At 36.1% G+C, this 24,904-nt stretch overlaps 1 protein-coding gene across 2 annotated transcripts; it reads left to right on the forward strand.

Moving 5' to 3' along the window:
- Positions 1-2,069: 2,069 nt before the first annotated feature.
- Positions 2,070-16,615, forward strand: LOC139139284 (uncharacterized). Of its 2 annotated transcripts, none has more exons than XM_070708145.1 (12): positions 2,070-2,287; positions 4,264-4,444; positions 4,912-5,026; positions 6,943-7,158; positions 8,018-8,213; positions 8,862-9,024; positions 9,787-10,022; positions 10,652-10,788; positions 11,688-11,879; positions 13,753-14,378; positions 14,880-14,991; positions 16,213-16,615. In XM_070708145.1, exons 1-12 carry the CDS (start codon positions 2,149-2,151, stop codon positions 16,477-16,479), a joined length of 2,580 nt encoding a protein of 859 aa, XP_070564246.1. In that variant the 5' UTR covers positions 2,070-2,148; the 3' UTR covers positions 16,480-16,615. The 2 variants fall into 2 exon arrangements, with proteins under 2 accessions (XP_070564246.1, XP_070564247.1); XM_070708146.1 differs by having other exon boundaries at positions 2,072-2,287; positions 6,943-7,162; positions 8,022-8,213; positions 16,213-16,614.
- Positions 16,616-24,904: the final 8,289 nt, after the last annotated feature.

The raw sequence follows: 24,904 nt of genomic DNA on the forward strand, positions 1-24,904 counted from the left end.
GAGTGCGTGAGTGAAGAATTTTTACGGGCGAGAGCCTTCATCAAGAATTGAAATTAAAAACTAACCAGAGTTTGATCTCTGTGTGCAATTTTTATGTTTCAGAAAAGTTATCATCTTTGTGAATTAACAGAAGACAATCAGAGTCAGAACTTCTAGCATGGTTTCAAGTCACACTTACAACTTAGAAATGCACATTAATCAGAGATTGCCTCAAGCTGTGTTGACCTCGATACCTTTACAAAAGAACAGGTACATTTCAGAGGAACGTCACACAGCGATTTGACACCTTTGATCTCCAACTCACAGCTCAATGAATTTTCAATTCAATTCAATCATCTATTACTCTCTATAACTCTATATGTTTTTTTTTACAATAAACCTCTTTACATAAAGGTCGAGACACACATCAGCAACTTTCAACATGAAAATAACTAGTAAACAAAATACATATAACAAGAAAATATACAAACTTTTCAAAAATATCAAGGACACAGACAAAGACAAAAAAGTGTAAAGCAAACAAGAATTACAAAGACCTGTCTTCTAACAACTGAATAAATAAATAACATTGACAGGCTTTTCTAAAAGTTTCTACACCATCTTACAGATCAAATAAAGGTGCCAAATGCCACAGTCTTCCCTGTATGCGTGTATGGTCTACATAATGTTGCCCTTGATATTCAAGGTGCGTGTTAACGTTACGGGTATTTTAGAAAATCATAAAATTGCCGAGAGCTTTAATAGGGCCGTTCAGAGTTTACGTCACTGTTCTCTCATTAATATGCAAAAATAAATATTTGTCCGCATTTTTAGATTACGCTTTTGAAAATTACGCATGCAAGAACGACGAAAATACATCTCAGGGGGCGACTGCTAGTGTAACAGTGAATACTAAAAAACATATTCACGACTCACAGTACAAGCTGCAAAAACAGCCACGCATGCAACATTGATAAAATTTGTCCGCATTTCAAGCTGCGTGTCCGATGTCGCGCGCGTACAGCTATATTTAGTAACACACCTGTAACCGTGAACAGCGCTATTACTGTTTATTTGGTAGAACGATGTGAGGACTTGTTAGTCTCAAGTTATCAAAATAGATTTTTAGCTGACCAGCTTTGTGCCTTGATGAACGTATAGGTGTTGGAACAAGTTTAAAGTAATCTTACGCCGTCAGGGATCGACCGTAGGATTTGAGAAAGATGTCAAAAACTTCAAAAACGTATAAAACACTCTTTCAAAAGATTTTGCAGCCCATGGCATTAGGCCTAGGTTTTTGCAAACTATGGAACTTTGGAACAAGGAATGCACGGTCTGTCGGTTTTCAGGGCCTTGAAACCAAATATAAAAATCTCGAACACATCAAGCTCAAAAGATCTGATACTCTGGTAAGAATTTCATGTTCTATTAAAAGAACATACATTTAAGCGTTCCCGTTTATGTTGAAAGGGCGGAGGAAGGGTTTGTAGAACGCACCTCGGGGACAGACATTCGGACTCTCAAACTTTTACAATTCTCTTCTGATATACCACATGTGGGGGTTCATTTTAAAGCTCTTGGTGAAAGAAAACTTTTCACCGGCTTAGTTTTTCGAAATTCGAAAATTTTTATTTTTCTCCATAGAGTTAACACAGGGATGGCGGCCATTTTAAATTTCAAATATCGGTAAATCTTGAGTAATTTCTTTCTCTAGTACAAAATTTGCACGGTGACCCCCTATTTTTATTCTTGATTTTGAAAGAGAATGATTGAAAGATTCCTTGAGGAAAGTTAGAGCAAAAGTTTAAGTCTTTCACTTTCGAGGTGCATATTACCTTAAGTTAAGACTCACGAGAAATTATTTCTCTGATGTGTGGAAAGCAGCAGAGGCAGATGCGCTAATTCCAAGATTGAAAAGCGTAATGTTTTCTTAACACTAGGGCAACCTTTTCCGACGAAATTTCCCGCAAATTATAAATTTCGTGAACGGATGCCCAGGGGGCTTTCTTTCACCTGTTCACAGTACCATGACCTTTCAGCAGACCTTTCAGAGGCAAGGGTCACCATAGGTGGCGCTTTCTCTGTGGTCACAATATATTCCCGCACTCAGTGCCGAAATGTCCTTCTTTCAGCTGTCGGTCTTCCTCTCATGATCATAACTCACGAAAAATGTCTGCCTTGTACACAGAAGACTCGATAAAGGTCCAAACACAGACTGGTGAATGTCGGATCGACCTTTGCTTCGGCGATATTACGAGACTTAAAAAAGAAGATGAAGTGGACGTTCTGTTTGTATCAGCGTTTCCAGGTAGCTACACAACCGCTCTATAATCTCTTGACATTATGCGAAAAAAAGTAACACTGTGAACTCTGAATGTCAGATCGTAGTGCCGCTTTTGGTCAATATCGTAGATAAGTGTCCTCTTGCAGAACGCTAGATAGCATCGAACTGTCTTGTAAATGAACATTTGTCAGAGAAATCCTACGAAAATGAGAAGCATGTTGCAATGTTACACCAATTCGTGGAACTTATACTTAGGGACCGTCTCAGATTGTCGCAGAAGTTCAAAAAGCGAAATTTATTCGTTTAGGGGGGGAGGGGGTTTGACCTCCATTCAATTAGTGAACTTCACTTTCGCACTTTTATTTTGTGATCACAAGTTTTTGTGTGTTTATTTTAAATTAAAGAAAAACTGCACACTCGTGCCAACAAATTTGTAACTGTTTCCCTCTCGTTTGTGCCCCAAACACAATTTACCGAATAGGAACATTGTATCCTAAACATTTCATTCATCAAATTATACAAAGATAAAAAGTATCATTTTTTTTAAAAATGTGCTATTTATAAGCGTCTGCTCTAACCACTAGATGTCTTTATTCTCATTTGTTATGCACCTGGTCATAGTCGTTTTAATATGATTGAACATGCCTGGGCCCCCTTGTCAAAGTTTTTTGCTTATTTACCGCCCCTACCAAGTACAAATTGCGTGTTCACAAAGACAAAGAACAGCACAAGAGATGCAAAAAGGGAAAGTAAAATAAAATGAAACTTTTATGTGGTAAAATGCCCTGTTAGTACTCAATTCTGATCGTATACTTTAATTGTAATGTGGCAAGGGGAATACGTCTTTAGTAGCTATAGCAAAATGCAACATTGTACTCTCAGGCAGACATGAACATTTCGCACTTTTGAAGTTTCGTTTAGGGGGAGGGGGGAGGGGGTTTTGATCTAAACGAAGAAATTTCGTTTCTTGAACTTCTGCGACAATCTGAGACGGTCCCTTAGCTACCTCCATGGTAACACGCAGTAGGCTTCAGTTGCTACGGCAATAAGTATATACACTCATCGGCCGACACCGTACCAATTGCATTATAATTGAGAGACGCCGCAATATTTAAATCAGCACTGACCCGGACAATGACAACGATTCCCAATAATCACCCTCATTTCAATATTGGAGCTTGCAGTATGGTTTGGTGTACATCATGGATGTAAAAAATAGTGTGGCCGAACTAGGCCCCACACCCCATTTTTTTCTTAGCTGGATATACAACACTTTTAAGTATGCTAACCCCAAAATAACCCTAAGCCTCATTCTAAACCCCTCCAAAAGCTGTATTTCCAAGGAAAAATCAGCGATTAGAGTGATTTCCTAGTATGAGGGGGCTTCTGAAGGAATACTTACCCTCCCCTTCATGGCCTATATGCCAGGAGTATTCGCAGGAGATTATTCATCAGTTTGCTCTGTTTCTGCTGGCCATGCCATGGTCTGTTTGTTGGCTGTAGGGACCCTGCTCCAGCATATTCCATGGCCAAACGCTCCACACACACAAAGGTGTGGTATTGCGATTAGTCTCTACCCATGAATGCTCTCTTACATCATGTTCTACCCCACCATGGAGGTATACAGCTGCACAAAGTAACTGTAAATCTCGCATGTATAAAGTTCCAAGTCTGATCCATGTAGAATTGCAGAAAAGCGGCTGAGCAAGAAAAAAAAATCGAACATCAATACAGGTGATTTTTAGTACATAGTAGAATGCTTTACATTTCTAATGTCTGCATGCAATTGGTATGTACCCTAAGTAAATGGGTATGCAATTTGCAAAAACACAACATGTGTAACATACAATACACATACTACATGAAGTATACTACTGATATCCAAGGGTATTATATATTCCTATTCCCTGCATATTTTATTCATCTTTTTCCTAGAACCATGGCCTGGAAAGAGATTATTTTATCTCCATAGAATAATTTGATTTATTTGAAATCCACAGGTGATTACTCTGCAACTCCAACCTCTCTGATTGGAGCTTTGCAACGTAATTTAGGTCTCAGTGTACGCAACCTAGCAAGTGACAAGGAGGAAGATTTGAGGAAGTTGTATTGTTGTTGGTGGTCACGTAAGCTGCCCAATCAGTATCCATTCAAGAGAATTCTCTGCTTTGAAAGCAATCGGTAGGATCATGTTATTTTACTTTTTTCGGTTCCAGCATAACTATGCCAAGTAGAAATATTGACATCCCAAATATAGTGACTGTTTACCGAATTGTACCAAGTACAGTGCTTTCCACAATAGCTTCGAAAAGAGGGTAATAGTTTGCTTAACAATATTTTTCGTATGATTGTTGTAATATAAAGAGATTGCACTAAAAAAGGGGGGCAGGGGCATGGGGGTGACCCCTCAAAATCCCCTTTTGGAGAACTCTGAAACATACAAAGACACGGTTCTGGTGACAATAATGTAGGGCATAATAAAATTTTCAGTTTTCTAATTTATATTTGGTTGTAAAGTAGGACAACATATCCCATGCTTGTAAGGATTTTTGCTTTTTCTTTAATAACACACAATGACTGTCAGTGCTAGTGACCGATGAGTTTCAACTTCTTGCCATTTATAATGTTAATATCAATTCTATTTTCAGCACAAGACTTGGTCATCCAGCTGAATTTGTCAGTAATGTGTTCAGGTGTATGGTACCAATACTTAACAATCAAGATGGCCGTGTCATTACTCCTTTGTTGGCAACAGGAGATCAGGTAACTTAGTGAATTGATTTGTATCTCAGTAGAATCAGATAAGCAGTGTCTTCTCTAAACTTTCTCAGAGTCTATTTTATCATATTTCAACAGAATAAAATATATATTGCAGAAAGAGATACAATAGGGGATTGTCCCTACCACGAATCAGGTTTCTCAGAATTATTCATGAGTGTTCTTAACAAACTAATAATTATTTATGAAACCATGACTTGAATTAAATATAATATAAATGAGATAGGCGAATAGCTAAGCTGAACTTGCTTGTACATGTGTGGAACATTAGTGATAGTAAAACTCACTTCCCCTCTGACAGCATGGTTGAGTTGTTTTGCTGCACTTTTGCCGTAACAACCTAAATATTTTCCTTCAAAGGCGTGACTATTTCTCTCAGGTAGCTGTTGAAGTCTGTCAGCCATGTCAGGGTTTGTTTCATTACAGCAATTTCACATTTATGTAAACGACCATATTAAAATCCAAACTGTCCAGTGGAAGATCACCCATAAGCCATGATCAACATCAAGGTAGAATAGTAGAGGTCACATTTGATGACGGTATTTTATCCATTTGTATTTACTGTGCATCCGAAATTTTTTCAGAGAAAAAGATCACTGTCAAATGCTTACGCATTCATTCCTGCAAATCATGTCAATTGTTTTAATGAATATAGTTTCAGACAGCAAATCTGTAGACAAGTATGTAAATTTATTGTCAATGGATAATATTCATGTACTTGAATTGTGCACTGTGTATTACATGGCTTGATGTGAGTGCAAATCAGTGCATTGTTTTGAATAGGAACATTCAGGGAGTTAGCGGGCCGGTGAACGATGTACTGACCAGTTTCCATGGTTACCCGGTCCAGTGAAGCCTTTCGACATTTCCAACATCAAAGTAGACGCTAGATGTAAAATATTCCCATGCGCACTGCTATTTTCGTTAAAATCTATTTGATACTGGTCATTAATGGCAAAATTGTTTGAAAATGCCCTGCATGGTACTAGATGTCAAATACTGTTAACTCTGAAGAGGCATGTAATAAAAATATTATTGCCTGAATACATGGGTTTTTGTGCCCTTGCAGCAGGAGACAATTTGCCCTCCTGACGTCGGGCAAATTGTCACCTGCTATAAACCTGCTACATAAACCCATGTATTCAGGCAATAATTAAGCAATAAAGCACACCCAGCGATGGTATACCACGAGATTTTGACCAGTTCACGACATATATGCATGAGCGATAGCGAGTGCATATATGAAGAGAACTGGTCAAAATCGAGTGGTATACCATCGCTGGGTGTGATTTATTGCTATTATATCATAACAGTATATTGAAATTCTGGCGTGGAACGTCAAAAACAGATTTTTACTCAAGCTGAGAGCTCACGCACAAGCCTGCCATGGTATATCGCCAATATCATTAGGGGAAGGCTGCATTAACTTGCATGGTACCTGAAACCAGAGTTCTTGCCTGACTAACTCAGGTGACAAACAGAAGACTTTTAATCCCCAAGGTGTGAATGTTCCATTGTTATGTTTATCTAATCCAGCTGGTGCCATTGTAGTGCCATTGTAGGAAAGGCAGATCTGTGAAATTGATCCTCTATGGAAGTCAGGTATTCCTAAGTTAATGGAGGTTTCCCGTAATGTACCATGGTTGTTATCGCGTCTCGACCAATCAGATCGCAGCATTTCTGCCATCAATATACTGGTATGATATAATATACAATATATTTGGATATTGAATGCTTGGGTTGCATATAGATCTGCATTTGCCTTGTATTGACCAGTATAGGCAAGATGCACTGGATACCAAGACAAGTACATGTATCAAATGTGGCCAAAACACAGAATGTTTTCATCATTACAAGGTCCGTGCAGCTTTCATAGACACGTTATCTTTTCAAATGTTCAGGGTCATTCTAAATCAGTGATGTTGAAGAGTATGGTAACAGCCGCTGTGAACTGGATGAAGGCTGGCCTTCCTCTGAGGGTACTGAAGATTGTCCTCTTTACAAGACTTGTGACAGATTCAAATACCAGACCAGATTTGGGAAAGGAATTTGAAGGTGTCCTTCAGTTGTTCAGTGCTTTGAAGAGTCGATACCAAGAGAGTGAACCTGTAAAGGAGGCAAGTATGAAAGTAAAGTAACTAATAACAGTAATATGTACATGTACATGTTTCAGATTACTACACATCATCTTAACAATTTCCTTCTTATTTTCTTCATCACTTTTTTGTTCTTTTGTGCACAATAATTTTGTTCTCCTACCCTTTTATATGGTTTTTGTACTATTTAACTTGTCTATAAGTAACTTTTGGCAGTTTTGATAAGAATGGAAGAGATATAATGAAAAGTCCTGTTTATACCAGGGAGGATGTCTTCAGTAGATGTACAATGTAGCTGAGCAGCTTTGCCGTGTATTCTTTAGAAACAAGTAGTTATAAATTCAGTGATTTTATTCAAGAGAACACTGGCTACATGTCTGGTTTCAGTATTATCCGTGGTTTTCTGCGGCAATGTTATAACCGCACCAAAGAGCCTCAGAAAGCTAGGAGTAAATATGCATCATCTGAAATCAATTCTGTTGAAAATCACAGCTTTTTCCAGCAATGTACCAGTTTACACACTGATGTACTCTCTCTCTCTGTCTCCCTGTCTTTCTCTCTAGCTCTCTCTCTCTCTCGCTCTCTCTCTCTCTCCCTCCCTGTTCATGTATTTGCTATTCATCCAAGGTAAAAATATGAAAGACACATTTTATCAGGATACAACTTTGTCAAAACATCAGTAAGGTGGTAGTATACTAGTATTCTAATTGATTGTGATATGTGATCTCCCAGGATATTCCCACTCCAAACTTCAATCTCAACTTTGATGAAGAGTTAAGGAGGAAACATTCATGCGGATAAATATCACCCTAAGCTAGTTGACGGCTATCAAAGTATATTGATACATATACATATATTCGTACATTTGATTCTGTTACAGGAAGTGAGTTTGGAATTTGATGTGTACATTTCATTCAGTGAGAAAGACACCAGTGTTGCTCAGAAAATTGAAGATTTCTTGAAAAAGGAGAAACAAGACGTGAGGATTTTCTCCGAGAAACAAGATTTAGATGAGAATGAAGTGTGGCAAGACAACATTTATAAAATCATGATAAAATGTGCCAAGATTATTCCAGGTAAATACTTCATGCATGTATTTATTTGATTAAGTCTGATAGACCAGCATCTGTGTTACCACCAAACTGATACCTGACATTATTGCATTGGACTGTCATAATACATGTACCTTGTGCATATAATAAAATATTTTTATCATTTGTAATTGCATAATTGTTTTTTTGTGTAAACCAATGAAGTGTCAATAATGTTTCAGTGTTTTTGCCCATTCAGTATATTTAAACATTCTTTCAGCAGTCGTTTGTTTTCATTTCTGTTAACCCTTTGAGTGCTGTATTTCTTCCCACTAAAATTTTAGTGCAATATTTTACCAATTTTTATGAACTTTTCTGTAATTTTTTGATACTTTTAAAATTGACTTTGGTGCTCAAAGTTAATCGGTTAGAAATTCGTGTATGAATTTTCATAGAATATGTTATTACTGTTTGATCAACTCACAAAATAGGTTTATATGTGGTTTCTAGGGAAAAAAGATTTATTTTAACCATTTTAATATTCACCATCAGTCGATAATAATGCCATAGCAGCCAAAATGACAAGAATGTTTGGACAAAGTTGTCGACATCTCATTTATGAGAAACTAAGGTCTGGACTTTCCAATGATATCTACAATTTCCTTCATGCCCAGTATTTTCTCTATCATTCAGTGCTGAGTCAGCATTACTTGGAGTCTGCCCGATGTACAGAGCAATATAACATCGCTTTGTGTGTCAATCGTAAAACAGAGAGACAGCTACTAGCACCATTCTACATTGAACAGATTGAATTTTTACCAACATACATGGGATTGGTACAGTACGTAAACTGTAGGTGAGTGCATTATATTCAAGTAAATATTGGGAGATGATGTTTACTTTGAGACCCTCCATTAACTTTTACAGTACATGAGTACTGTTGGATGAACTACATGTAGCTATAGTACATTTGCCATAACATTTATGTAGCTTGTTCTTAAATGCCTGGCAAATCTGATATAACTTTTTGAATTTTCAAGGATTTCAAGGAGGAATCTTTATGATTGTATATAAAAATAAATGAAGTGTATGCCTTTTGTAGGAAGACAGAGCTAAGGTGTAATTATGTACACTGCTACACACAATGTGATGTATAAAGAATGGCGCATATCCATTTTTGTACAGTTTTGAAGCTTACATGTATTTGTACAACACTTACATTTGCAGTGTTTCAACATGTTTTAGTGAGTACAAGCAATAAGTGCCACATGGGTACGGATAAAAGTTCACCAAATTGCAAGTTAATAAATCAGTTATGTATCCACCTACAGTAGACTTTGCGAAAAATAATCCCATTAATTTTCACTGTAAATCACCATGGAGGTAATGTAATCTGGCCTTGCCAAAATATTCCAACTCCACAATCCCTTCTCAAGAAACTCCTTGTGAAGTCGGGAGAAGCATGAGTAAAATTTAGAGCCAACCTTTAAACATGAATAATTACCAGTAGTTTGGTTTTTTGTCTATTGAATACAAAAAGTTTGATAACTTTGATAAAAAAGCAGAAATTCGAGATGTGTTTTATATCTGACGGAAGTGAATTCCTCCTCGTTCACAGTCACCATGACTTTGACAAGTTGATGAAAGCCAGTAAACAAGTAGTGGTTGCCTTGACACTGGAGGTTTCCATGGTTTCCACCAAGAAAACAAAGAAGACATGGGATGATATGAAATATGACATCTTCATATCTTACTGTCACAAAAACAGTCAGCAGGTTAAAAAACTAAGAAACAAACTGAGTGAACTTGACAGTAATTTGAAGATTTTCTTTGATACAGATGAACTGAAAACAGGTAAACAGTCACATTATTTCCTCTATTGTGTACAAACATAGTTTCATAGATTGAGCAGTTTCTTCAGCTATGAAGTCTGTATTTCATTCATTTCCCAGCCCTTGGAACTTGTTAGCTTCTTCATAGTTACCGGTATGTGTAGGCTCAAAATCTGTGTAATCTCTCAATGACAACATCTTACTGAATTTTCTACATGAAGAACCGGTACTGTTGATGTGTAATCTTATAAAGTGTGGATGACTGTGACAGATAGGATTGAAAACATACAGAGAAAAAATTTATGATCAGCTGAATTGTCCACACAAAGCTTCCGTCGTTTCTACTTTCTTTGATGAAAGTAGTTATGGTTCAGTGAAGTATATGAAGCAATATAGGAATATTGATAATGGTGACAAGTCCCTCCATTTTGATAAATTCAAGTTGCACTTTCTTGTGAGATTGTTTCCTGGTGGAAAATTATCCTCGGGGAAAAGCTGAAATATTTACTTTCAGTATTATACAGTCTCTGAAAACTAAATGCCCATTGTGGATTATACTACACTTTGACTCATTCACTTGGTATTCATAATTACAAATGACACCGACTGAGCAGTTCACCACATTACCTACTGTTTTTTCCCATATTGCAGGTACAGCCTGGCAGGAAACACTGTACCAAGCCATTGATGGTAGTCGATGTATGATAGCATGTGTTTCAAAAGATTATCTACAATCACAAGTTTGTCAGGAAGAGTACAACTTGGCACTGGCCAAACACTTAGATAAGGTGAGTGGTATTTTTCTGACTACTAGTAATATTTGCAAAACATTTTGCAAAGATGAGGGTAGTTTTTTTGTCTTTCATTGGCCAAACACAGAGCTGAGGTACATGTATGTGTAATCTTTGTATCTAACATTGGTCAATTCCTTCAAGGTATGGAAATACATATTCTGTGGAGTTCATCTATAGTACATGTACCTCACTTCACCAAGATGGAAAGTATTATTTAAATTCTGATTTATGATTCTGAACTATGAGTACATTATTGCTTAATTTGTAATAAGATTTGTTTTGATTGCAATTTAATGATATATTGAATTGTATGCTGTTTATAATCAATTTAGTGTTTTGCACAATATTTCTTTCGATGTTAAAACCCTTTCCTCTTTCCTATCAATTTATTCATTGTTTGCTTGTTATAACTACTGATAAAAGTTTAGCAACAAATCCCCATTGAACCCTCCTTCAGATTTCCAGTCCCGCATTCCTATCATAATTATTATTTCAGAGCACTTTTTTCTTTTTCTTTTCTGTAATGAGTTAATCTGTCTTTTCTTCTCTCCTCTTCCTATTCTATTCTCAGTGCACACAGATTTACGCACTCTTCTTTCACTTTTGAGGTAATTTCTTTTATTTCTTTGTCTACTCAGAAACTAAATTACCATATCTCTGTCAAATTCACCTAATTTTTTAGAGCCTAGGCAATCATAAACTCGAGTTGTTGATTTTATTTTTTAGTAAATATTTACACAGAAATACTTTTGTAAATATTTATACAGTAATAGTTTGCTAAAAGATTGTTCAATATCAGCTTATGCAAAATATAGTTTGTATTACTTTGACCTGATAATTTGATCTCAATATGGTTTTCAAAAACTAATTTCAATGTACTCTTTCAAACACAGGATAGTGAGTTGCAGTTGATTGTGGTCTGCCTGGAGACACTGCCTGACATAGCGGCAGAGTTTGCAACAGTCAAGATGGTTGATGGCATTGGAGAGAAATACAGTGAAGTAATGGAGAAGACTTGTCCTCAAATTGTGAAATGGTTGAAGGGAGAATCTTGCAGTGATGATCCTGTATTCATCAAAGCACAGGTAATTGTCAAAGTGGAGTCAAATTTTATTTATAAGTGCTCATACTGCATCCAAAATGTGACATTGTCTTATCACTAATGTTGCATCAAAAATCAACATAAAATGGTTTCCCTATTTCAGTTTCATGCTTCTTAAAAGCTCTGTACCCTGGTGAGGATTTTACGTTGACTACATGTATTTTACACTACCTCACTCTCATCAAACTGGAAACCTATAATGATGCATCTATGCAAAGTCAAAATACTCGGAAGCAAATTTTAATGTCTATCACCAGCAATAAAGAGAGCTAAAATAAGCATGAAAGCAATAAGTTTTTATACAAATCATCTGTTAGTGTTGTCTTGAATAAATCAATCTTGTAAATCAATCTTGAGTCACCTTGTTTATATATGAATTACTCCAGTGATTCAATGACTTTTAATATCTTTGTCAAGACATCATATAAAACTATTACAATTAGTAGACCTATGTACCATAAAATGCACCTTTTTAAGTTAATTAACATATGACTGATAGACAAAGAAATCTCCAGAAATTCCAAATTAACTCAAAGAGTTTGTGGATAAAGGATTCAATTTAGTGCATATGGATGTGCCAACATCTTGCTTGAGAAATGCTGTGAGGGGTTATATCACTGCATTATTACACCTCACTCATTCAGCGTGCACTGCCATTGGTTAAACACGACTCACGTGACATGTAAAAGAACGTGATGATGCCCTCTGCGAACGTGATGATGCCCTCTGCATTTGATATTACGTGGATGACGTCATTTTACTTACTGCGCATCCTTTCTGCGCATAACAAATTGTCGTTCGCTTAGCGCTTGTACTTGCAGACGGCAACTATGGCTGCAAAACGTCATGCAGAGCTTTCACCGGCAAAGATAAACGATATTTTGATGCAAGTAAACAGCAAGCGAACGAAAATGGCAACAAGGAATGCAATTTCTGTGTTCAGCGACGAAGCAAGCAACAAATATCAAATTTGGATATGCCACCGAGGAGGGCAAACTTTCAGCGGCAACCCTAGACTCGGCAATGACAACATCTACGCTGAGGTCCGGACTAAGAAAGGCGAACTGTACTCGAAGAAGTCTTCGTGTTTTTTGTGTATTTGCATGTATGTTTGCTTGTTCGGTGTAATAAAAATAATAACACATGAGAGCGAGGGCAATATCACGATTTTTTGCCTGCCCAAGGGCTGGTGGTCATGATCGAAATACTGATGATGCCCGAGCCGTAGGCGAGGCCATCATCAATATTTCGATCATGACCACCATCCCTTGGGCAGGCAATAAATCGTGATATTGCCCTCGCTCTCATGTGTTATTATTTAATTGTTCACCCACGCTAATAAACTGCTAACAGCTTTGAATCCATTTCCAGTGTTGTATTGACAATGTTTACTTCTGCCATGTACCACAAAGCATACAATGTACTGGATGTTTCAAAAAACTTGCCATTTATGGTGTCCTGTATTCAGTGTATCCTGTGTACATTCCTATATCTACCTGCAATTGTCCTGTATTCCCTGTGTTCATCACTAGCATTGCTATTTCCATGAACCACTTCAAGTACATAAGGGTTATGTCCCAATATATTTGTAGCAAAGCTGCACTGATCTTCACTGTGGTTTTTGACAGATACAATAAGTGTATAAGTAAGAGAGTGTGAATTTCTAAATTTGATACCGGAAGGCCAAAAAGGAATTGTAGAAGGTATTTTATATGAGAAGAAATTCACTTTGAATTCTCATTTCTATGGTTACACTTCTTTTTTCCATCATGCAATGAAGTAGCATACATAGATATTATAGCTAGATGTATTAATTACTAATCATAGCCATCTGTTTGTTTTATCTTGTCTTTTAGGACGACACATACAGCAATATCAACATAGACCAACTCAGTGAGGAGTACCGCACCGCTTTGTACAAGTCCAAGTATGACATCAAGGAGAAAGTGACAGACACTCTGTCAATTCCACATGACAAGGAATCTGAAAGTGAAATCTGTGACATTGCTGTCAGTTATGCCAGGGCTGATGCCAAGTATGCCAGATTTCTGATGCATATCTTGAAGAGGAGAGCGCCCTCGCTCATCCTGAATGACAAAGTGTCTGAAGACCATGAGCAGATTGTGGTGTTAGACACGGCTAAGATTATTGTACCATTGGTGTCCATAGCATACATGGAATCAACAAGCCAACACGAAGAACTACAAATTGCTCTGTCAAGACATAGAAAGATGAAAAATTCACCCATCATATTTCCTATTCTGCTCAACAAACTTCCCATCAAACCCACATACTTACATTTGATTCCGTACATTACATGCCTGGAAGACAGATTGTGGAGGGAGATCATGAGTGATACGCACAACAAACATCTTTTATCAGTGAAAGATGAATGGAATGCAAGTGATACCAGCATATCAGAAGAAGCATCTGTTGCTTTGTTCAGAGCTTCTGACACACTGCTGGAAAGAATCTATCACAGGTAAGAAATTTCTGATAGTTTGTGACGACACTATTCCTGCTCTTTATTCCAATCATTCTGTGTACTACTATTATGGCATTCAGCGATATTTGGGTTAGTCATTGTGGCTTATATAAAACGCATACATTACGCATAAACCTTTTAGCCATAGGGGTACACACAGGGTATGTTACTCAGGGTATGTTACTCGTAGAACGCTATGGTAGATAATACCCTGACCTATATTTTCATTGCCAGTGGATAGACTACACTTGGGACATTATTTAGCATTGCAAATTTGTGTCATTCTTACATAACAATCTGTTGTACAACACAAAATCAGAATGTTTTTGTTGTTTTGAGTGTATATAGTGTTTGATATAGCCACAGAAGTGCATTGTGGGATAACTGGGAAATGGTCTATTGCAGCCAGTACCGGTAACAGTATCTGACCTTTGACCCTCCACTTTATGTTGCATCCGACCTTTTTCCTATCACTGTATGTACATTTGTGTATTTCAGTGACAAAAACAAAGAGCTGGCAAGAAGCAACACTGTAATACACAATGTAGTTCAGATGAAAAATGAAATTTTGAAGATGAAAAATGCAGAATTTGTAGCAAGAGCTGAAAAGGTAAGTTGCTGAACAGTGAACTTTAGCTATGGAGGACACCCTGTGGAGTATGGAAGAAAAAAGTCACAAAATGTGAATCTTTCATGGGGTTATCTATGTATGCATTTTTCATGTGTAAAAGCCATCACTACTACATACTGTTCTCCTCTTTGTACATGTATATGCATGATAAACAGATACATAATTTTTCATTTCAGCAGGCAATCAGAGCAAGGTACTTTGTGGATCAAGTATCAATGATAACTTGGCCATCCCACTTAAGGCAATTATATTCCAGCAATGACATATATAAAATACACTAATAGCAAAAATCACTATAATTTTAAAAGCGCAACATGAAAAGTAAAATCAATTTATAAAAGGTAAAGTCGGTTTTTAAGAAATATTAAAATGCTAGTTCACTCTGTGCTATGATCCTGTAGGCTTGTTGATACAAGGTAAAAGCATTTAGTTCCATTTCCTTTTAAAGGGAAACAGTTGTTAGAACTGCAACTGTGTAAGTTTCTTGTTTACAAACAATTTATTTCGTGCATGCATCTCATTACCTCATCAACATTTAAATTATACGATGTAGATTATGACAGACATGTTTTAACTTTCATCAAGTCAGAGTGGGTCTGAGTCCTCTAAATTTTCATTGATAAGTGTGTTGCACATGTATACTTTATTTTACTAAAGGCATTTTCTGTTAGGATGTTGTTTGAAGCTCACTATTACACTAGCTTGGCTGTCAGAGGAATACATTTTACATGAATTATGCCATAAAATACTTGCGTCAATATTTCATTTAGCAACAAAAACTTTCATTTCACTCATTTATGGAACACAATTTTTTGCATGGTCTACACTTCAACAAATATCCAGTAGGAGTATTCAAAATAGGATACTTTAATTGTTCACATACATGTATCATGTCAAAAAACCAACATAGAGAGTAGATTTTTAATGGATCATTTGGAAATTTCTCATTCAAATGTTGATTGAGGCAAAAGGTACAGGAATGTCTCCACATGTGATGTCTTATCTCTGTTTAATGTCATTCTGGTGAATGTACTCCATCAATACACTGAATGCAGGGAAATAGTTGACATCATGCAGCACAAAAAGGTTAATGTAGTTTGGGCAACACTTCCCATCAACCAGTCTACAAAAAGTATGCCTTGTGCTTTAATGTGTGAAGATGTATGCATGTGTGCTTACTTATTTAATATTCTTCCATAGTTTCTTCTGGACTGCAAGACGGACTTGCCTGAACTGAAAGAAGAAACGACTTCAAGGTCAAATTCAAAAAGTCTACAGAGTTCAGGAGAAATACCGGTGGATAAAAGTGCAAATGCTGAAGATACTGGAGCAAACAATCAACAAACAAGCCCAGAAAATGTTGAAGATACTGAGGCAAACAATCAACAAACAAGCTCAGATGACAGTCTGCAAAGAACATCTGAGGCTAACAAAAAGAGAAAAAGTGCTGCGTGTGCACTATTCTGAAGTAATTACAGAATCTTGTAATATACCAGCACTGAATATGTCAAAGACGGACATACTGAACACCGACAAGCACCGACAAGGACCAACAAGGACCGACAATAGACCGACAAGTGACCGACAAGTTGAATTAAAACCATTCTTTTTCGATGTTTTGGTTTTAAAATGTCATTTTCTACTATTTTGGTGAATATTTACTCAATTGACAACGGCATTGAAGAAAGAGAACGATTGGCCGACAAGGAAATCGCGTATTGAAGCAGCTCTATTGGCCTTGCTGTTAAGGACCGACAAGTTGCCGACAAGTTGAATTTAAACCATTCTTTTTCGATGTTTTGGTTTTAAAATGTCATTTTCTACTATTTTGGTGAATATTTACTCAAGTGACCGAACTGAATTGACGAAACTGAACGAAATATTGGCCGACAAGCAAATCGCGTATTGAAGCAGGTCTATTTGCCATACTAATATGGACCGACAAGTGATCGATAAGGTGGATAATTATCATTCTTTTTCGATGTTTGGGCTTCAAAATGTCATTTTCTACTATTTTGGTGAATATTAACACAATCGACTGAACAGAACGAATAAACTGTACGAAATATTGGCCGACAACGAAATCATATATATCTTGAAGCAAGGTGTCACATATGCCGGAAACCAAAAAAAAATTTTTAACTTGTCAATGACTTTTGGGTCACTTGTCGGTTTCTTTCCTTATACTTTTAGTTGTCGTAGCTTCAGATCTCTTTGTCGCTGTATTGTGTTTTGAAACTGTTCTTTTATTTTGAAACTGTATATATTTACAAAGATAGCAGAAAGTGGAAAGTAGTGTTTGAATGGCGAAAGTTCGAAAAATCGTTTTTCATTTTAATTTGTCGATGAGTTTTTGGTCACTTGTCGGTCCTTTCTTGACTTCATCTCTAAAGTTGAAAGTGAACTGAATACGTCCATCGACACAATGACGACAGGAATTTAATACTTTTATTTTCGAAACTGTTCTTTCAAATCTTTTGATACTCAAAGAGATAGTACAAATAGGCGTTTAAAAGGTGAAACGTCGAAAAAAAATCGTTTTCATTCAACTTGTCGGTCCACCACTTTTACATGTATCTCTTAGTTGTCATAGCTTTAGATCTGTTTGTTGCTAGATCATTATTATATGTTATTGTTCAGTTTATTGCATTCTTCGATAATACAGTTGAGTGATAAAGTAGGCCTCAAACCAAATCCCTTGTTACATTAAGATGTGAAACCACAAAAGATAGTGGTTAGATTACCCTTCGAGGAAAAATCAAACGATGCCATACAAGATGGCATCTACTACTTCCGGGTAGGGTTTCCTTGTTTGCCACACGGTTACTGCTGTCATGTCGCCCTGTTTTTTCGTTACCGTTTGGTCAATTGTGTTCATATTCACCAAAATAGTAGAAAATGACGTTATGAAGCCCAATCATCGAAAAAAGGGGTTTTCATCCAACTTGTCGGTCACTTGACGGTCCTTGTCGGTGCTTGTCGGTGTTTAGGCGGACCCGTCAAAGATGTCTGAGACCTGAACATCTTATATAGAGCACATGTAAAACATTTACATTTCACGTCATTATAGTGATTCTTGAGAACTTTTAAAACTCATTGTACAAGAATTCCATTGCATTTGAGCTATTGAACTATAGTTTTTATGTCAAATTTATATTAAACAGGTCCTAAAATATCTATTTACACACAGACTTATAGTTATGCAATAACCATTGACATTGACCCAGCGTTATTAAAAACAAAAAATGATCTTTCTACCAGTAACACTTGTCTTTATGATGTACGGAAATGATATTTATTTGTCTATTTGAAGGAAGGATATACTTTGTACACAGATGGTGTTTTGTTTTGTAGATTGTCGTTTTTATTGGAATGTGTTTTACTTATTAAGTATATTCTTTGCCGTGTAAGTATCCTCTAAAACTGGAAAATATCAGCAAAGTCTTAGATTCGTATATGTTTTCAGAAGAAATACATTGTAATACATTATATTGAAACTTTTAAATATTAGTGTATGATTATGAAGTCTACTGTGTTCATTACAGTTGTAACATTGAACAATTTTAGACTTTACTTCAAATGGGCAATTGTACATGTACCGGTGTGTACTGTTGTTGATGGTTAACTTTATTGACATTCAGAGTTATCAATATGACATAGCAATGTTAGAATTATCAATATGACATAGTCATGTTAGAATTATCAATATGACATAGCCATGTTTGTTAGAATTATCAATATGACATAGCCATGTTAGCATTATCAATATGACATAGCCATCAATATGACATAGCTTAGAAAGGAAATGTGAGAAACACAGCAGGTAGATTTTGTCTGAGCTATCCTTAAGGTAAAAAGAAAATAAACATCACAATGCCAGACACTTATTGTACTGAGATTTTCTAAGGGAGCAATGTAGCTGGTTGAAAAAACCCTGATCAAGGAGCTGATAGGGCTGAAAATAGCAGAATGGCATACTAATTAATCGTTCTATACAAAGAGTTTGTATTTCCAGCCAGACATTATCTACCAATTTCCCTTCGCATGATACATTTTGAGTATTTAAAGTCACAAGTGGAAAAAGCTGCTATCTTTGGCTGTGGTGTCATGAGGTGTGTATTCAATTATCTCACTTTTGATGCAAATTATGGGATATTGAACATCAAGGATTGCAAACATGTGTTTATCACTGAAAGAAGATGGATACTGTGTCAAATTATGAAAATTTTGATTTCAAAGAAATGTTTGACTGAAATTCATAATGAAATATTCAAAAGTGAGTGCTTGAGAGAGTAAAGTGGGCAAATTCAGTGTATTTCTAGTTATAATTAGAATCAGAAAATGAAGATACACTCAGCAAATGAATTCATTTTCTTATTGTGTGCCAACCCATTATGAGTTTTGAGATAATTTTTTGCAGATTATTTTATCATAAATATCAAATGATGGCAAAATTGACATCATATCTTACCTCAAAACACTGTCTTACTGAGTTTATCAAAGTTTTTATTCAACAACCTTAAGGAGGAGAGTATAGTCAATTGGTTATACAGCTTTAAGTATTTTGTATTTTTAAGGTTATCTGTAAATAGTCCATAAGTGTCCTGTATTTTGTCTGAATTGATTGTCAAGATTTTTATAGCAGGCAGGTGGCATACAATGTCAAAATCAAGATACTACAGTATGTAGTGTTGTGACTGAAATTGCTTGTTTACATTTGATGTACATACAATTATTAGAGTGTAATACTATTCGTTCATTTATATTTATCATGGCAAGAGTTGTAGAATAATTAATAGTGTTGTAGAGTGGTATGTACCATTCACATTAACTGATATCGCAATAAAGTCAATGTTCTGCGTATTCTTCATTGCAAAGCTGCATTCGTCGTCACAGGGTCAGTGAAATTAGAAACCCAACCTTCACAGCAAAATGTGCTGCATCAGATCCAATACATCGGTCTAAATAAATTGCTCTACCCTGTCATCAGCATTGTTTTTGCAGATGTATTGCAGATTTTGTATTGGTTAGTATCTTTTCAAGCTTTTGTTGTAGCACTATGTTACAGGATGACACTTAAACGAGTCCAGTGTCCATAATTATTTAAACCCTGGTTCTCACATTAGTTCTCATTTACAATTAACCCTTTGAGCACTGTAATTTTTCCCAAAAAAATATCAGGGCAACATTTAACCAATTTTTATGACTTTTTCTGTAATTTTTTCCATGATATTTGACTAAATAGACATAAATTTTCATGGGCTACACTTTTTGACCAAAATTTTTGGAAATATCTGAAAAAAATTATCTTGACCTAAAAGAAATTGTTGGCGTCATATTGTGTAAATGCAAGAAAAATTGACTTTGGCACTCAAAGGGTTAAGGTGTCTGTCATTGTTTTTGGTTCTTGATGATTTTGACAGTCAACATGGTGGAAGTCCTTGATTTTTGCTATATCACTTTGCATTTGCACACCTGCAATTTTGTTATAATTACTGTTGTATGATCTGTAGTTAAACATCTGTGGTTACCGGATCTACTACTCAATATTATACCAGCCTTCAAAGTCTGCCTATAATGACGTCTGGCTATTCCCTGGCATGCGTCCTTGGACAGAGACCTAAGGCTGTTAACTAACAAGTGAAAACAAGACATGCAAATTAACAAACAGACTGATTACAAACTGAGCCAAGAGAATAGAATCGAATCAAAAGAGTCTAAAAGATGATAAAATAAAAAGTCAAACACAAATAAGCTGACTGAAAAGTATGTGTCAAATATACCTTATATAGTTGAGTAATCTATGTAGTCATCCTGCATTGGAAAAGTGTTGCTCATTTTAGAGAGTAGGGCCAAAATGTAGCAGGGTGATATATATATATATATATATATATATATGTATATATATATATATATATATATATATATATATATATATATATATATATATATATATATATATATATATATATATACATATCGAAGTATACAGATGTCCTGGGAAATTACAGTGCTCGATGCTAAAGCAGAGCATTAAAATAATAACACAAATTGCTTCAAGTACAAAGGAAACTTAACAGATATCATTACTTTGCACTTGAAGTAATTTTGTGTTATTACACACACACATGTACATATATATATAGAGAGAGAGAGAGAGAGAGATTGGCAATTCTATTCATGTCAAATATTGCTGCATATTCATAGAATGTGTCGTTCGTTGACCCAGACACTTTGCCTGAATAGCACCACCAGTGTCTATGATAGCACTAAGGGGCGACGTCAAAAGTTCAATGTAGGATAAAAGCTTAATTCCCTTAGTTTCCCTCCAACCCCCACCCCCCCCCCCCGTAGAAACTTAATCGACTATTTTGAACCTATTGGCAGGCTGTTTCTATGTAAAGTGAAGCAAAGGACCAGTCAATTATGGGGTGAAATAAAAAACCGATTAAAATAATACTTCATTAACACTGAGAACACATTTTAATTTTGTGTTTTATCCAATGAAAATACAACAATATTAACAACAAACTTGAAGTTTATTGATGAATGAACAAGAACAATACAAATAAAGTCAAGGTTTCTCCTTTCAGAGGTAAGACCTTAAATCGATTTGTCGGATAGAAACTTTTGGGGTCAACCCCCCCCCCACCCCTAAACTAAAAGGATTAAGTTTTTTATCCGACATCGAACTTTTGACGCTGCCCCTAATTGACTCATAGTAGTGCCTGGACATGTACCATGCCTATGCATGTGTTATACCAATGCCAAGGTTGGCAAATTGCAGGATGACCCAATGGTCTAATCAATGGCTTTATCTATTACACTGTCACTTCACTTAATTAATTTGACATTATCTGTCAGAGTTCAAAGTCACCTGAGTTTCCGAAAGCTTCTTATTGATTTTTGTTCTGAAACAAGTTATGTGGGGTTAAAACCTATCAAGGTGCCCGCCAACAAACCACAAATAAAACCACAAATAAAACCAAAACTGCTTCTGCTGGCGCCGTCAACAAAAATCTATGACAGAGCATCGAGACCGTCTGGAGATTTTCCCTCTTGCTTAGCGTACATGTGTCTGTTTTCTTCGGCACGCAAGTTTCTTTGGTCTCATAGACCATGGGACTCCTTTTCAGCTCCATGCATAGACCTACCTCGAAATAATATGTTCAATACCTTGAAGTTCATCCAACTAGTACACCACATTGAATATCACATGGAAAATTTGAATATTTTCTGGGCAAACTTTGTAAAATTTCTGATTAGTTTCACTTCGGAGTATATCAACTCCCCGATGTGGCCAATAGTTTCTGTTCTTACAATAAGCGTCTGTGTGTGATCTTTAGGCGGCAAGCCAGTTTCAATTCAGTGAGTGGTAAACATCGAGAAGGTAACCTTGGAAAGTTTCTGGTCGATTGGGGAACTTGTAATTTACAGACAGGTACGTCTACTGTTTGGCTCATCGTCTAGTTCCAAAGGGGTGAGTGCCTCTAGCTCTCCACGTTGAACAAAAACAACTGACAAATGGCACACAGCGACTTGACCAGAATGGAGAGGGACTGAAAGCTGTAATTAGACTTTGAAGGAGGGAAGGTGGTAAGCTATCTTTAGACAGTCATACGTAGCCCAATAGCTCAATCTTTTTAAAATGTATTGAATCTACTTAAAATATGTATTAGAAATTGTCATCTATATTGACAAATCTAATAAGTGTTAAAAGGACTGACTTGATGGTAGACTGAATGATTAAGTCATGTATGGATGTTTTTGTTGAAGTTTTCGAAGACCAGACTGAGTCTTTCAGTCTAAATGGTTGGCTACACATCTGCACAATACTGTCTGAAATATGTAAACTAAAACCAACTGCTTAATTCCTTTCCTTCGCGAAGAAGACAAAATCGCCACTGATAATTTTTACATTAACGAGAAATTAGAGTTTCCTTCTAAATTAAGCAAGAACTGATATTATGCTGGTACGACGTATGCAAAACGTCAACGCTCTGAACTCTAAACTGCTGTTTTCGGTGTGATCTATCTATGCAGCTTGGCATCACGTGAAAAAATATATTGATTCAGTTTAATAAAATATTTCAGATCTGGTGAAGAAAAAGTTAAGACATTCTCTTATACATTTCATGCACAACTTAAGATGTAGTATTATAGAAAAATGGAAAAATTAAACATTGCTCTCTTCTTTGTTCACTTATCTAAGTATTATTAAGTTAGTCGGTCATTTAGTCAGTCAGTCAGTCAGTCAGTCAGTCAGTCAGTTAGTTAGCTAGCTGATTGAGTAGGTAATTTGATAGTTGGTCGTCTGCTTCTTTTTTCTTCTTTCGGGGTCTATGTTTTGTCCTTCTAATGAATTTGTCCATACATCTGTAACTTTAGAGTATATTCGGATTTTCTTATAATGTTTTCTTCTTTCGAGAAAATAGTTTTGCATTATCAAAGATACTGTAATGAAACGGTAGAATTTGAAGCAAGTCTTAAGTTCTGAGTTTACCGTGTTCAAGATACTGGTGGTACAGATATGATAGCAAGAGATTTCAATGGTGTGTGCAATCACAGATAAACCTGAAAAGTAGACTTCCGTTGTGGTTGCTGAAGAAAATTGTAAGTTTTATTCTAAATGATAGGCTTACAGATTCTTTGTAGTAAACGACACCAGTCCTGAAAGAGAGTTATTTTGCGCTAGGAGAAAATGTTGGCGAAAACGCTAAGAAAAGGTCAACCATAGAGGTGAAATGACTGAGATGAAAAGCACAAATTGTTGTAAAGTAAAAATATCCATTTTGTGGTTTGAAAACTAATGACAGCGTAACATTTCCATTGTGTAGAGCAACCATTCAAAGTGTCTGCAGGGCGCCAGGCTGTGAATTGACGTGTGCCAAGGTTGACTTATAAATCGTCTTTCAGTCTCTCAGTCTCAACCTCAGTGAAAAGAGGTTACATAGCCATAGTGTTTATCTAGTTTAAGAAAAAAGATTTCAACAGTTACATATGAAATAAAAGCCATAAAGATTTACTTGAGTGACTGTTCTTCCTTAACCATGAAAATTTCAGTGAAATTCTGTGAAATTAATTGTTTCACATAGTTGACTTTTTTGATATTTTAGGATGTTGCGACAAAGACTATCTAACGACAATGCTACCTCAGGTTGAATACTGTCAGCAATGAAAAGTCTTATCATGAATCTCGAAGGCCAAAGTAATTAAAAGTAGATATCTTGTAATCTTCAACACTAATGAGTGACAATCCTATATGACAGTATGACATTGAGGCATGGCCGTGTTGTAAAAGAAAAGATGTGTCCATCAAGGTTCATTATATGGTAACTCGTACCTTTATCTTTACTGCATTTGACATACCTACAGCGACGGTCATTTGGACGTTGAGTATCCGGGAACGTTTATAATTCCCATCATAAAAAGACCTCTGAATCGATCTTCCTTGCGAGTAATGAAACATTTGATCAGGGATATGTCACTTATAATCAAGACCTGAGATGAACATAAATATCGAATCCTTGATACCAAAAACACCTGAAATTTTAAGAGTTTAAACGGATGTTTTGCAATAGTACATGGATAAATAACTGGTTTGACTGAGCACGCTTACTGCTGAGTCAAAAATTCAATAACTGGCACATCACAGGGTTTATGCCATTCTTTGTTGCCTGGTCCATTTTTCTTGCCGATGATTGTCAAGGACAATTGATGTCTTAAAGACTAAGTAGCCTTTAAAGGCACACGAGCTACATCTTTTGGCATTATTTTCATGATTTTATATTTAGATTAAAATTAGTCAATAGAAATGTTCTTACTCAAAGATGTTTACTCATGTATAATTAACCACCGAGTGGGACTGCATGGGGGAGTTTCAGTACGACAA

The sequence above is a fragment of the Ptychodera flava genome, chromosome 8, assembly GCF_041260155.1.
Source record: "Ptychodera flava strain L36383 chromosome 8, AS_Pfla_20210202, whole genome shotgun sequence".
Taxonomy (NCBI): Eukaryota; Metazoa; Hemichordata; class Enteropneusta; family Ptychoderidae; genus Ptychodera; species Ptychodera flava.

Coding starts and splice junctions, on each gene's coding strand:
- LOC139139284 (XM_070708145.1), top strand. CDS start 2,149: ATGTCTGCCTTGTACACAGAAGACTCGATAAAGGTCCAAACACAGACT. Junction 9,025..9,786: donor GTACAGTACGTAAACTGTAG/GTGAGTGCATTA, acceptor CCTCGTTCACAG/TCACCATGACTTTGACAAGT. Junction 10,789..11,687: donor TGGCCAAACACTTAGATAAG/GTGAGTGGTATT, acceptor TTTCAAACACAG/GATAGTGAGTTGCAGTTGAT.